General features: G+C 38.2%; 1 protein-coding gene across 2 annotated transcripts in view; it reads right to left on the reverse strand.

Annotated features, from left to right (window-relative positions):
- LOC124555018 (LMBR1 domain-containing protein 2 homolog) overlaps positions 1-15,501 on the reverse strand; it is a 107,301-nt gene that overhangs the window by 7,529 nt on the left and 84,271 nt on the right. For both annotated transcript variants that reach the window (XM_047128764.1, XM_047128763.1), the window contains 4 exons: positions 12,470-12,651; positions 7,428-7,667; positions 5,348-5,546; positions 1,869-1,982 (listed from right to left, as the gene is read on the reverse strand). In XM_047128764.1, coding sequence (XP_046984720.1) covers positions 1,869-1,982; positions 5,348-5,546; positions 7,428-7,667; positions 12,470-12,651 — 735 coding nt within the window. The remainder of the gene's footprint in view (positions 1-1,868; positions 1,983-5,347; positions 5,547-7,427; positions 7,668-12,469; positions 12,652-15,501) is intronic.

Genomic DNA, 15,501 nt, shown 5'->3' on the forward strand with positions numbered 1-15,501 from the left:
AATACTGTGGATATTAATAAGTGACCAAGAAGCAAACTTCCTCAGTGACTTAAAAGGATGCATTGAACACTAACAGAATATCTACGCCTTTATGTGAGAATGAAGCAAGAAAACAGGCATAAATGGATGCATTTTATCACTTTCCTTTATAACACCACACTACATTCATCAACTGGGTTCACTCCATTTGAATTATTTTTCAGGGGAATATGCAACAGTTTTGGTATCCTACGGTGCAATATGGCCTAAGTACAATACAACTACAATGATTATGTAACAGAAATAAAGGAAAGGATACATCAGATGAATCATATGGCATGGAGTTTTAATAAGTAATATAAGATGTATAAGGAGTATTATGGTCAAACTCAAAACCAAAAGGAATTCAAGGAAGGAGACAAGGTATTATTAAAAGATGAAAGTGTGAAAACAGGATGGTCAGTATAGTTAGAAAGCCCATGGAGAGGACATTTTCATGTTGTGATGACTAACGGACCAAGTGTAGAACGCCTATTAACAAATAAGATATTCATAACAGTACACACAAACAGATTAAAGAAGTTTATTTAACTTTAGTCACAAGAGGTTGTGGTAAAACCAAGTTCATTTGCTCTGAAATATAAAGGGAAAGAACAGGTTAAATTTGATCTTAAAAGTAAAGGTGATTTTATCAACAGGAATTCAAAAGGTATAGGTGAGGGAGACATTGTGATTGGCCCTTGCGGGCAGGCCAACGCTCTGGTCACTTTGTATCGATTAACCTAATTCTGGAAACAGTAGCGAACAGGAAGAGAGGACACAAAGAAGATATCAATGGAGATGTAAAAGTTAGGAGTTTAGAAATTCAGAGATTAAAGCAGGAGGAATAGAGCAGCGTATGCATACACCAATTAGAAAATAAGTTAGGGTTACAAAAAAGAGCAGCAGAGACAGAGATCCAAACGGGAAACAGGCATTTCTGTTTGTGTGTTAATGATCACCACCACACTCATAAGTAAAGGAGTGATGTTTGGACATCTTAGATGCACCACTGAGTGCAGAAAGTGGAGAGAAGGGAAGTTATGACCATGTGCATGTGAACTGTGATCCAGCCCATGGAAAAATTTTGTAAGAAGTCTCCTATTATTTCACTAAAATCATCTGATTGTATCAAGCCCTGTTACAATGCAGATTGTATTGTGATATTGATAATCATCAATAGATACATTTTTATATGCAAAACAAAATGATGAGATGTAAGTAACAATGATGCTTGACTCTTGTAATCCTGGCAGATGTACTGATGCATAAATCACCACAATTATGTATATATCCACTGAGATCATTAGTCACAGTATGAAAGGATGCATCCACCAGCCCCAGGTCACACGACAAAACACCAGCAGCATATTTAAGGGCAGCTGCAAACTGCCATGGCCTCATCCGTTGCAACCAGTCGATGTTTACAGCAAGCTCTCTAGTGCACCTACTACTGACAACCCTGTGCTATGTGGTTCTCTCTTGGACTATGATTTGGACTTTGTGTTACCAACTGTCAACATCTGGGAAGCATATGAACTTAGCTGTCTGCATAAAAGTGGGACTGTCTGCACTTACTGTTCAACCGACAACTGTTTTTTTTCAGTGAACAAACTGATTGCATATGAGTGCAATGGGAGCACTGGGTGTATTTGAGTATCTTCCAGTTAAATCTACACACAGTGCCCTCCTCCAGTTAACTGTGAGTGTTCACCAAGAGGTGAACTCTCTTGTTTTGTATATTTCCAGTGAAGTTGGAACTATTACGTCCTGTGATTTATTTGTACATAATTTTTGTTTAATAAAATCAGTGTTGTTGAAGAATTGATTTACAACAATTACAATCTCACCTCTCTCATCAGCAGCTTCTCGAGATGACCTGTATCGGGTACTGTCTTGCAGCCTTTCTTCGTAAGCTTTACGACGATTTACTGAGTCTTCGACTCTTTGACGTCTTCTCATTTCTATCACAGTAAAAACAAGACAATACATTTAATATTCTCTTGCAATAAAAACACATGACAGATATTTTATACTAAAGGTAAAGCTGCCCTCAATCTGAAGACTGGTTTTTAAAACTGTACTGTTTTAATATGCATGGTCCTATTGGGGGATAAGCCCTTACCTTCCCCCAACATTCCAGCTGAGTTACTCAGGCAGTTATAGTGGGATGTGGACTCCAAACCATGGTGATGTCCAGAATTTTTCACATACACAAATAACTGTGAGGGTTGAAAAACCAATAAGGGACCAACTCTTACCTACTAAGCTACAAAGACAAATAAAAAACACAGTGGGTATATAATAGTAGGTCCCTACATTTTCCTGTGAAATACACTTACAATGTGAAATGCTACCTAAATCAGTCTTCTTTTCTTCTGCAGACTGCTAAAACGTAGAGGCTACATTTTATAGATATAAACTGATGAAAATACATGTTCACAAAGTACCTTAAACCAGTTATATGTATTATATGCTGGTATCTGGAACTCTCATGACAAAGTAATTAATTCACTTCAATTTATGTTAACTTCTACTTTTAAGAAATTCTGCAAATTTAAACTGCATGTTTTAACCATCATAAACTAGTTTATGGTCAGCTTAGTGGCTAACATGAACTGCAATGGAAAGCACTACACAATAAAAAATTATTGAGGAAAAATTAAGTAGTAAGTGTGTATTATTTCCAAATTCTAATATAGTTTCTCCTGTTTGTGAATTGTAAGTCTGCATGAAACGGGGAGGCAAAGCAAAAAGAAAGTAAAAATTATTCCTATCAAGAAGGAAAGAAAATGAGGAATCACTGTCCCGCTGATGATATCATTAAAAATGGGACACAAGTTTGGATAGAGGAAAGATAGAGAGGGAAATTGGACATGTCCTTTGAAAAATACCCATTTCAGCATTTGTCTTATCCGATTTTGGGAAACCACTGCAAATTTTTATCAGGACAATTGGACTCAACACTGAATCACGCTCAGTCCCTCAGTTCCAAGGTGAGGCCAGTCTACTTACCACTGTGCCATTTCACTCACAAGGGAACGTTCTGAAGCGTAAATAAATGATTTTGATGAAACTTGGTGGGTGTGTAGACAGTATAATGTTATATGTATTTTTTTTTCTTGAGCCCAATTTCACTTTTAAGCGGTGAAACACACCCCAAAAGGTAAATTGGCATATTTGGTTTGGAGGCAATATCTTCAAAATGATGATATACAAACTACTGTTTCATATAGAAGTTGATATGTAATTAATGTCCTTGAAAAATGTATACTCAACATTTGTAGTAATTTGAAATTTTGCAAACTACCCAACTATCAATTAATTAACTTTAAAAATTGAAATTCTTGTTACAACATAAATTAAGGAAGCTTTCAGGCCACATGCATCGCTGTGTAACAAAGCTGGTTTCTGAAATACCATTTTCAGAAAATAAGCTGCACACAATGTGCTGTCAGAGTATTTTTAACTTACCCAATTAAAATATCTTAACACTCACATTATTATTCTAATTATTTGATTTAATTGTATTTATTTCATGTACTAATTGTTATTTTATATTTTACATTCACACACACAAATATATATATATATAATAGAGGGAAACATTCCACGTGGGAAAAATATATCTAAAAACAAAGATGATGTGACTTACCAAACGAAAGCGCGGGCAGGTCGACAGACACACAAACAAACACAAACATACACACAAAATTCAAGCTTTCGCAACAAACTGTTGCCTCATCAGGAAAGAGGGAAGGAGAGGGAAAGACAAAAGGATGTGGGTTTTAAGGGAGAGGGTAAGGAGTCATTCCAATCCCGGGAGCAGAAAGACTCACCTTAGGGGGGAAAAAAGGACGGGTACACACACACACACACACACACACACACACACACACACACACACACACACAAGCAGACATATTCCTGCTTGTGTCTGTGTGTGTGTGGATGGATGGATGGATGTGTGTGTGGGTGTGTGTGTGCGCGCGCGAGTGTGTACCCGTCCTTTTTTCCCCCCTAAGGTGAGTCTTTCTGCTCCCGGGATTGGAATGACTCCTTACCCTTTATCATGATACAAAATCATTACAACAATAATAATAATAATAATAATAATAATAATAATCTGTACAGAAATGCTTTGACACAATGTTTTTTATACCATGCAATTTCTTCACATAATATACAAGATGGAGAACACATTATAACACAAAATTCAGCAGTATTTAAAATTGTTGCAGGTGATCCTCTAGATATCCTGATTTGTATCAGGCATATTTCAGTACACTGGTAAGCTTTGGCAAAGATAATTGATTATGTACTAGTGGCTGCAGCTTGATTATATTGTTTCTCAAGTGAACATTGACATCATAATTATTCAACAGAACTATATCTGAAAATCTTCTCACCATTTGTACCTGTGGCGAGCACTTTGGGATCACCAGGTGAACAAGTTCCTTATGCTCAGGTAATATTTTAATCATTTTCTATCATAGTAATGAGTTACCTATTACTTTAAATTAACAACATACCCACATTTACATTATTAAAAAAATAATCATGAATGTAAAGCATAAACTAAAATTTCCCAAAAATGGTATTTCAGAAAGCAGTTTTACTACACAATGTATGTGGCTTGAAAGTTGCTTTAAGTAGTAAGAAAATTTTACACTTTCGATGATCAATGGTGGTTGGGTGATTTGCAGAATTTCAAATCACTGCTAAAGTTGACGGTACAGTTTTTGAGTGTGCTAATTACATATAAACTTTTACATGAGAAACACTTTTTATATATAATCGCTTCCAAGATATCCCCTTGAAACCTAATATACCAAATTAACTTTTAAGGTGCGTTTTATTCCTTAAAAGCAAAATTGGGCAAAAACAAAAAGAAAAAATATGTATTGCTTTATTTTGTCCACTCTTTACATTTGTCCAGTTTCATCGTGATTGTTTATTTGAACATGGAAATGTTCCCTTGTCTGTAAAAATCTTAGCGCATTCTCACACATTCAAAGTGGAACTATGTTTAAGCCATTTTTTTCCTTTGTCAGTTCTTGCCCTTACTATCCTAACACTACCCAATGAAAATATATCACTAATTCCTTCACTCAATCTGTTTTCTGTAATTCAGGATCTTATTCCTATTGATCCATACCCACCCAATAGTATGTTGTGCCTACTTTTAGCTATTTTTAACAAGTACCAGCATGTATGCGTGTCGAAATTCCACACAAAAATTGAAGATTAGGCAAAAACATCATTTGTACATTTTCTGACTCTTTAGTATAGTAAGTTTTAATGCATAGTTTTGTTTCTATGAGCCTACCTCTTCTTATGTGCGCTCTTCCATCAGCAACCAAGTCTGCAGTTTCTTCATCACCCAAAAACTGGTGAAATCCTATCCATGACACAATACGAGACCCAACATTAAAGTAAGTTGCAAGGCAAAATGCCAGGACGGCTATAGGAAAATATACATTGAAGCCATCCGATATAATGGGCACAACATCCATATGTCCCATTACCTGTTAAAAGAAAAGAAAAAAAATATATATTTTCACAACTATGTATGCCATCATGTCGATGTTTCCATAATACATACACAATTCTGCTTTGCTACATAACTAATAAAAAATTTATATTTGAATATGTGTGTGACAACAATTTACGAATATTGTGAAAGTAATATACAGTAAGAGGTGATTTTTAAATAAATACATATTTTGTTGTATCGATATCAGAGTATATGTAAGAGATTTACATTGTCTTGCAGTCACAAAATGTATGACTTGCAATTAGCTCATGTGATGTAAGATGGCACTCACAATACAACTATTTCTCAATACAAATAAGAATCAGCAAGTAAGTAAACAGTAGAAATTTTTTGACAGTAACGAAGATCTCACATTTTAGTGGTTCTTCAATGTCCAGGAAGATAACATCATAAAAATAACAAACTATTTCAGTAACATACCAGCCTGCTATCATCTAGTAACCTAAAGTACTGAAGGTAACCACACACAAGAATTGATTATTTATGTTTGTGTACTGCCCATCCCACTCTTCAGCTATACCCAAAATGAAAAAGTTTATGAATCTGCACTAACAAGACCACTAGTATTAACATCCTTGTGATGAACACTGCCTCCCTCAACCTTTGTTGGCATTTGTTTTTGAGCAGGTCTACAATATGTTTCCATAAGTTGCTCGATTGAAATCTGATGTCTCAGTTTACTAAAGTATTGGCAATGCAAATGTCCACTGACTCTCTTACAATCATTATCACATTAACTCCCTCCATCAGAGTATTAAGCTCAATATGAAAATAAGCAGAGGCAGTCACTCATCACATATGAATGTCCTAATTTCATGGACAACAGATGGGTCTCTTGGACAGAGGATCCACTGCCTTGCATATAATGTAATACTCCGAGACAACATATTCACTCTCATTACCATATGGGAACCTGCCTTACACATATATGAGGTGCAATTTTGAGTGAAGCAATGCCTCATGCAGAGAGGAGCTGGCACGTAGACATAATATTGCAAGATTTTTTTTATCACAACCTGGGCACATTTTCAGCTTTGGTATAATTGTGTCACGTGGTGGGGGCTATGCAAAAATATATAATCCTCACAAATGTGTGCCCCATTTCAGTGAAACATACCTAAGAATGATTTGCATCAAATAAATAAATTACATAAGCAAATGATACATGGTCAACATTCTTGTTAACAAGAACATCCTGTAATCATGAACAATGACTGCAATACAGTAAGTGAATGTAGCACTAATTTCTCACTGTGTTAAAGTGTTTAGACTGCTCAAGGCTTTATCATGACTGACTATAGAAGGGAATTGGAAAAACTGAGGTAAGGAAATACAGATGGTCAAAAGCAGGACGTTTACAGAAAAGGTTTAGCAACAAAACTATGGGGTAGGTTTTGAAAGAGCAGAGAAATGGGGGGTTATCCTGAAATGAGTGGAAATGCCTGGCAGGAGTTAAGTTTTGTGTCCAGACAACTGGTTCTAAACATTTAACATTAAGGTATTGTTATTAAAACCAGGTATCCAAAGTGACCTAATTTTGTGTGAGTAAACAAAACTGTCATCATGTTTGTCACTCAAGGGTAGGAAGCTGATATATCTACAACGTTTAACTCATGCTCTCAATTTCACAACAAAATAATGACAGCTAGAACTCAAACAGACCAGGAAAATGATATCCACTGGATATATTACATAGGTGGTACTAAATGGAATATAAACTCATTGTCTTTTCAATTTCAGACTTCATAAAATTCAATAAAAATTACACAATGATGAAAAAATAAGCGCCTACAACTAATTACTGTATCCGTGCCACTCAAAAGTAGTATTGTATATATACAACAGCACCTACCTGTGTGTAGTAAGTCTCCATGATGTGTGTTTTTATGACATGGCTATCCATGTGGATCAGTCCCAAAAAATTTAGGCAAATAGGTGGTGTGAGCCTACATAACATCATTCCAGAGAAGATAAGTGAATATTCATCTGTCTGATGATGTGGAGCAAGGTAGTAGAGGTTTAAAAATTTAATCTTGAGAACTGTAGAATAGGCGCAATAGCACAAGTATGCAATGACCAATGTTGAAAGAACCTAGTGATTAGAGAAATACATATATTAAAAAATTACATGGCTGAATGAAAAAACACTACAAAATCTCACCAAAAAGTTTTGCAATAAATCCTTCAAATTAAGAAAGATATAAGAAAATACCTAATTAAAAAAGTTATGTTTCTTTTCTTTTTCTTCATTTTCTTTATAATTTATTATATTACAATGGATATAAATGAAGCAAAAGAACCAAAAATATATTTTGAAAAATAGTAAAGTAGTTAAATACTCAGTGCTTCCACTGATACATTAATTCAAAGTCTTCCTTACTTTGGCCAATATTGCTTGTACATGCATTCTAAAGCTTTCCCACTTTTTCAGATTTATTCAGAACAAAGAAAGGAAACTTCTGATTTAATGTCTCAATGCCAACACAGTCATTTGAGATGAAGTATAAACTCAGATTAAATAAATATAGACTTGGAAATCAGCAGTGACCTTGTTGTGTGATGGTTGTGGTGGTGGTTACTAGATGTTTGAAACTGATCATTAGCGCCTGTACTAAAATTCTTGTACCAAGCATGACTACAATTTGTAAGACCACTATTTACGTAAAACTAAAACACTTGCAGAACAATTATGGAAGTCAGTTTACAAAACATACCACAATAGAAATAGGCTAACCAAAGTACTTAGAAAAACTAAATCAAATTAATGTGTCAGGCTGAACTAAAAATGGATGATCTTCCACTCTGCAATAAAAAAATCTTGATTAGATTATATTATATTTACTTTCATTCCAATTGATCCATAGTGAGGAGGTCCTCCACGACATAGAACATGTCACAAAAATAATAATACATTACACATTACTGCAATGAAATGGTGCAGAAGTTAGATCATACGTGTCAGTTGGTTCTACTGGGAAATTCATCAATGGAGTAGAAGTAGTTGGCCACCAATAAATTCTTTAGGCTTCTCTTAAACTGAATTTCATTGGTTGTTAAGCTTTTTATGGCTGCTGGCAAGTTACTGAAAATGTGTGTTCCTGAACAATGCACATCTTTTTGTACAAGAGTGACTGACTTTAAATCCTTGTGAAGATTTTTCTTATTTTTAGTATTGATTCCATGAACTGAGCTGTTGGTTTGAAAAAGTGATATATATTTTAATGGCAAATTTCATTAAGGAATAAATATATTGGGAAGCAGTAGTTAGTATCCCTAGTTCCTTAAACAGGCCTCTACAGGATGTTCTTGAGTTCACACCACATATAACTCTTATTGCACATTTTTGTGCCCAGAAAACTTTAGCTTTGCTTGATAAATTACCCCACAAAATACACTCCTGGAAATTGAAATAAGAACACCGTGAATTCATTGTCCCAGGAAGGGGAAACTTTATTGACACATTCCTGGGGTCAGATACATCACATGATCACACTGACAGAACCACAGGCACAGAGACACAGGCAACAGAGCATGCACAATGTCGGCACTAGTACAGTGTATATGCACCTTTCGCAGCAATGCAGGCTGCTATTCTCCCATGGAGACGATCGTAGAGATGCTGGATGTAGTCCTGTGGAACGGCTTGCCATGCCATTTCCACCTGGCACCTCAGTTGGACCAGCGTTCGTGCTGGACGTGCAGACCGCGTGAGACGACGCTTCATCCAGTCCCAAACATGCTCAATGGGGGACAGATCCGGAGATCTTGCTGGCCAGGGTAGTTGACTTACACCTTCTAGAGCACGTTGGGTGGCACGGGATACATGCGGACGTGCATTGTCCTGTTGGAACAGCAAGTTCCCTTGCCGGTCTAGGAATGGTAGAACGATGGGTTTGATGACGGTTTGGATGTACCGTGCACTATTCAGTGTCCCCTCGACGATCACCAGTGGTGTACGTCCAGTGTAGGAGATCGCTCCCCACACCATGATGCCGGGTGTTGGCCCTGTGTGCCTCGGTCGTATGCAGTCCTGATTGTGGCGCTCACCTGCACGGCGCCAAACACGCATACCACCATCATTGGCACCAAGGCAGAAGCGACTCTCATCGCTGAAGACGACACGTCTCCATTCGTCCCTCCATTCACGCCTGTCGTGACACCACTGGAGGCAGGCTGCACGATGTTGGGGGGTGAGCGGAAGACGGCCTAACGGTGTGCGGGACCGTAGCCCAGCTTCATGGAGACGGTTGCGAATGGTCCTCGCCGATACCCCAGGAGCAACAGTGTCCCTAATTTGCTGGGAAGTGGCGGTGCGGTCCCCCACGGCACTGCGTAGGATCCTACGGTCTTGGCGTGCATCCGTGCGTCGCTGCGGTCCGGTCCCAGGTCGACGGGCACGTGCACCTTCCGCCGACCACTGGCGACAACATCGATGTACTGTGGAGACCTCACGCCCCACATGTTGAGCAATTCGGCGGTACGTCCACCCGGCCTTCCGCATGCCCACTATACGCCCTCGCTCAAAGTCCGTCAACTGCACATACGGTTCACGTCCACGCTGTCGCGGCATGCTACCAGTGTTAAAGACTGCGATGGAGCTCCGTATGCCACGGCAAACTGGCTGACACTGACGGCGGCGGTGCACAAATGCTGCGCAGCTAGCGCAATTCGACGGCCAACACCGCGGTTCCTGGTGTGTCCGCTGTGCCGTGCGTGTGATCATTGCTTGTACAGCCCTCTCGCAGTGTCCGGAGCAAGTATGGTGGGTCTGACACACCGGTGTCAATGTGTTCTTTTTTCCATTTCCAGGAGTGCAATTCCATATGACATTATGGAGTGAAAGTAGGCATAGTATGCCAGCTTTTTCGTTTTTATATCCCCTAGGTCTGACAGAATTGGCATTGCAAATAGAGATTTGTTTAGACAGTTCAGCAGTTGAATTTATTATCAAGCTGTAATCCCAAGAATTTAACACTGTCCATTTCTTCTATCTGCTTGTCATCATATGTTAGGCATATACTCGTGGGACACTCCTTACAAGTTCTGAACTGCATGTAATGTGTTTTTTCAAAGTTTAGTGACAAAGAATTGGCTAGGAACCAGTGATTAATGTCCACAAATATTTTATTAGCCAATCTTTCTGAAACTACACATGATTTGCTATTTATTGCAATGTTTGTATCATCGGCTAACAAAATAAACTTGGCATCTGGTAATGTTACTGATGAAAGGTCATTATATACACGAGAAAAGGTAAGGGCCCAAAGATGTAACCTTGTGGGACCCCACATGTAATTAGTTCACAGTTGAATGATGCCTGATAGCTTAATACATGTCTCTTTCCTAATACCACCCTTTGTTTTCTGCGAGAGTTATAAGATTTGAACCATTTTGCAGTGTTTCCTGTTACACCATAATATTCTAATTTACTTAAAAGGATATAGTGATTTACACAGTCAAATGCCTTTGACAGATCACGAAATATACCAGTTGCCTGCAATTTTTTGTCTAATGAATTAAGCACATTTTCACTGTAAGTGTAGATAGCCTTCTCAATATCAGAACCCATTAGAAATCCGAACTGCGACTTTGACAGTATGTCATTTGTGATAAATGTTGTAAAGCAGATTGTACATTACCTTTCCTAAAATTTTTGAGAATTTTGGAAAAACTGAAATTGGACAGAAATTTCACACTATTTCTTTATCTCCCTTCTTAAACAGTGGCTTAACTTCAGCATATTTCAACCATTCAAGAAATATTCCACTAATGAACAACTAGAATGAGATTTTCACTCTGCAGCGGAGTGTGCGCTGATATGAAACTTCCTGGCAGATTAAAACTGTGTGCCTGACCAAGACTCGAACTCAGGACCTTTGCCTTTCGCGGGCAAGTGCTCTACCAACTGAGCTACTGAAGCACGACTCACGCCCGGTACTCACAGCTTTACTTCTGCCAGTACCTCATCTCCTACCTTCCATACTTTACAGAAGCTCTCCTGCGAAACTTGCAGAACTAGCACTCCTGAAAGAAAGGATATTGTGGAGACACAATACACCACTTACGTACATTTTTGACATCCATGCACGACTCACCACACACTTCCATCAATTGGCGATGGGTTTCAATCGGTGCCCTTTGCGTTCAAAAACCAAATAACTGTGCACAATTTGCACTTGGCAGTAACATCCAACAGGAGATCCATTCTCAATGGCCGCCAAGCCAAGACTGAGCACCTCAGCGTGGCATGCTAAAGTTTATACATGGCGTGTGAAGCACTCGTCATAACAGTGTGACCAACTATCACACAAACAGAGTTCTGTACTTATAAAAAAATAGGAGACGTTACTTTTGGGATTACCCTCGTATGTATGTATGGCCTCCTTAACAACACAAACCTAGAAAGATGATGCTGGGGACAACATTTCCATCTGTTCGTAAAGCACACAATGTCCCGTGTCCAGGCAATGCTCTGCTACCACTGATTTATCAGGTTGCCCCAGGCGTGTATGACGATGTTGTTCGATGCAACATTCTTGCACAGTTCGGCATGTCTGTCCAATGTAAGATTTTCCACATTGGCATGGGATTTTATACACACCACATTTCCTAAGGCCAAGGTCGTCTTTGACCGAGCACAATAAATTACTCAATTTTGCTGGTGCTGTGCGAGTTACACAATACGATCCGACAGCAAACCCGAGAAGCATATTTGCAACAAATCTGACAGGAAAACATGAAAAGTAACACAAGGAGACATGGTGTCTTTGGTAGAATACCATAACTTCGAAAACATTGGAAACTGGAGAAAAGAAAAAAAACTCCATTCAAATGACTAACAAACATATTCAATAGCTAGAAGCTCAACATAAGATACAGAAAATTACAGCTCACCTCTATTGTGGCATAATCATAACTTGCTGCTGCTAAATTAATGAACTCTGCAAACAATGACAGAACTGGTTCTTTGTTAAAAAAAGTAACTTCTGACCAAACAACAGCAACGGATAGCAAGCCAGTGACAACTGCCATCAGTTTTAGAATATAGTTCTGAAGCACGCACTTCCAGTACCATTCTGTGGGGAAAAACACACATTACTAAAACACAAAATTCAATGTCATCAACTTAGGTGTGATCATTTTATGTAAAACAAAAACTTTATATTAGGCTGTTAAAGATTAGGTGAATTAACTTTAACTGACAAGGAAGCAAACACAAATGGAAGTAAAACTGACTGCAAGGTGAGCACAAAAACTGTCATTTACAACTCAACGAAAAAGAAAAATGCAGCAGAAAATTATTTTAAATAAAGGATGCTATTGTCAGCTGAAGAACAATCACTGTAACACCTCCACCCCTTTTTTCAATGTGCAATAAGAGCAAATTAAATGTAAGATAAATATATTTTTGTGCAGTTGATGTGTTTTCTATATGTCCTATTCAATGTATACAATGCCCATTATGGGCAAACAGTCCAAAACATGTTACATTAATTGCAAAAAAATGTTGTATGTTCAAATTTTTAAAAAAATCTGTGTCCTCTTGTACCTAAACCATTCCATGATACATTTATACAGCAATGGTAGAAAATAAATCAGCCAATACGGCAGTGGTGATTCATATTTGCTACCCATCATTTATGCAAGTTTAAGAATTGGGTGAATAAATCATTAAACACTGAACTATTTTCAAGATACGTATATACTGTATACACATAATAATATTCATGGGAACTCCTTAATCTATACATATTACAGTACTAAATTAAAGTTGGGAATTTTGATACAGAGTTCACCAACATATAGACTGAGTCAAAAGGAAGATTTGCATATGCAGTTTATTACTGTTACGCCAGCCAAGTCATCCACTTGTAGACACTTTGTGCTAACTGTGAAAAGAAGGAGCATGTCCCTCATAATACCTAAAAGGATGTCTCAATAACACCCCAATTCCCAATTTAATGTTATGTTTAAACTATCAATATCAGCAACTCTGAATTGTTTTTGTTAATGAAAATTTCTAGGTTTAATACAAATACTGGAAGCAGCAAAGTTAACAATTCATTTTATAGTTGAGGGACTGAACAGTCAATAGGTACAAACAAGACAGAAAACATTACTAAGCTTTCAGACAATAAATTGGAGGGTGATTCAAAAGTCCATTAACATTTGAAAATTCAATACTTCATGGAATAATGTCGGTAGAGAGGTAAAATTGACACACTGCTCGAAATGACATGGGATTTTAATGAAACAAAAAAAGTGCACAAAATGACCAACAGAAGGTACTTCATATGACACAAATGCAATAATTATCATAATATCTGATTTTTAGCAAACAAAATTCTTTGTAAGAAATGCTCAACAGGTCCACTGTCATTCATCAACAATACCTGTTGTTGAGGGATAATGCTGTGAACAGCACTGTACAGTGTATCATTAGGTATGGTGAGAAACTGCCAACGGATGTTGTCTTTGTATTTTAGCATGCCTAACGGGGTCGGACAATTGCGGTAGACTTGCGACTTCAGGTAACCCCACAACCTATAATCAAAGTGACTGAGATCTGGAGACCTGGGAGACCAAGCATGACGTGCACAGCAGCTCAGAATGTGATCCTCACCAAACAATCTGTATTGAGAGGAAGGAGGGGGGCAAGGGTGTGGAGTTGAGTATATTGAGCTCACTTGCATGTTCAGCCACTGGGATGTCGACTCTGGCTATGACGGGACTGGAAAACGGTGTGCTAGGAGATTGCATATGACACGTCTTGCTTTCTGCATCTTCCAGAGGGGTATGACTCATGAGTCAGGAGGTTGAGAGTAGGTGTGGCATAAGGATGAATGAGGCTACTTCATGGTATGGGTGTGCAGCAGACTACCACTTTGGCAGAAGTGGGAAAGTTTTGTATGGGGGAAGGATGTTTGTCATTTCCTGGCACAACGACAGATAGCAGAAACCCTAGAAAAAGACAGTTTCAGTTTTTTCAGTATGCAGTGATGTTTGGTAATGAGAGGGAGTACTACTATGCAGCTGGTTCATGGGGGTGTTATAGGGTTAAGGACACGTGTGTAAAGGGTGCAAGAGATTCATTAGTGGACTAGGGTTTGGAGAGCAGCGACAGTTTGTGAAGACCCTGATGAGAGCACCACCATACTGCACAAGGGATTGCTCATCACTGCAGATGTAATGTCTGTGCATCAGCAGAGTGTATGGGAGGGATCTTACAGCGTTTAAGGGATGACAACTATGAAAATGAAAGTACTGTTGGTGGCCAGTAGGCTTCACATGGATGGAGGTTTTTATAGATAGGCTTACCATACATCCAGGATTAGCTTGGACACTCCTGGTTTTTCACTGCTGTCTGGGGTTGCAAAAATATCTGGGATTTGAGAATTTTATGACTGGTGAGGTTCATTTTCTTCTTTTCTTCTTCTCCTTTTTCTTTAAATTTTAGACCTATATGTTCAAAATCACGTTTCTCATATGGCTGTGCCTCTCTCAGCCAACCTTGGAGAAAGTGCTGACATTGATGGGGAGGCGTGGCTACCAATCCCGACACAACTTTTCACTTACTGTTAGGAATTTGGCAACACATCAAGCACAATGTGTGTGTATTGTTTTCATGTGTGAAGTGTTTCAAATATGCATTTTTGACATTTTATCTCTATTTGGTTTTTGTTTCATTCTTTATTTATTTTATTTACATGAATTGGTCAATTAAGGACCGCATAACATGTTCACTTTTTCTTTCTTTCTTCTTGGGCTGCTCTTCTGCCTGCTGCCATTTTTGCCACATGTTCAGCTGTTAGTTTCCTGTTGGTCTCTGGTTTGGAGCCTCCTGAAAAACCACGAATTCAGTTATTGCCTTGCTGTATTTGTCCCTATTCATTGCATCCATTTCTGTAAGTCCAAGTTCTCTGAGG

The sequence above is a fragment of the Schistocerca americana genome, chromosome X (genome assembly GCF_021461395.2).
Source record: "Schistocerca americana isolate TAMUIC-IGC-003095 chromosome X, iqSchAmer2.1, whole genome shotgun sequence".
NCBI classification, from domain to species: domain Eukaryota; kingdom Metazoa; phylum Arthropoda; class Insecta; order Orthoptera; family Acrididae; genus Schistocerca; species Schistocerca americana.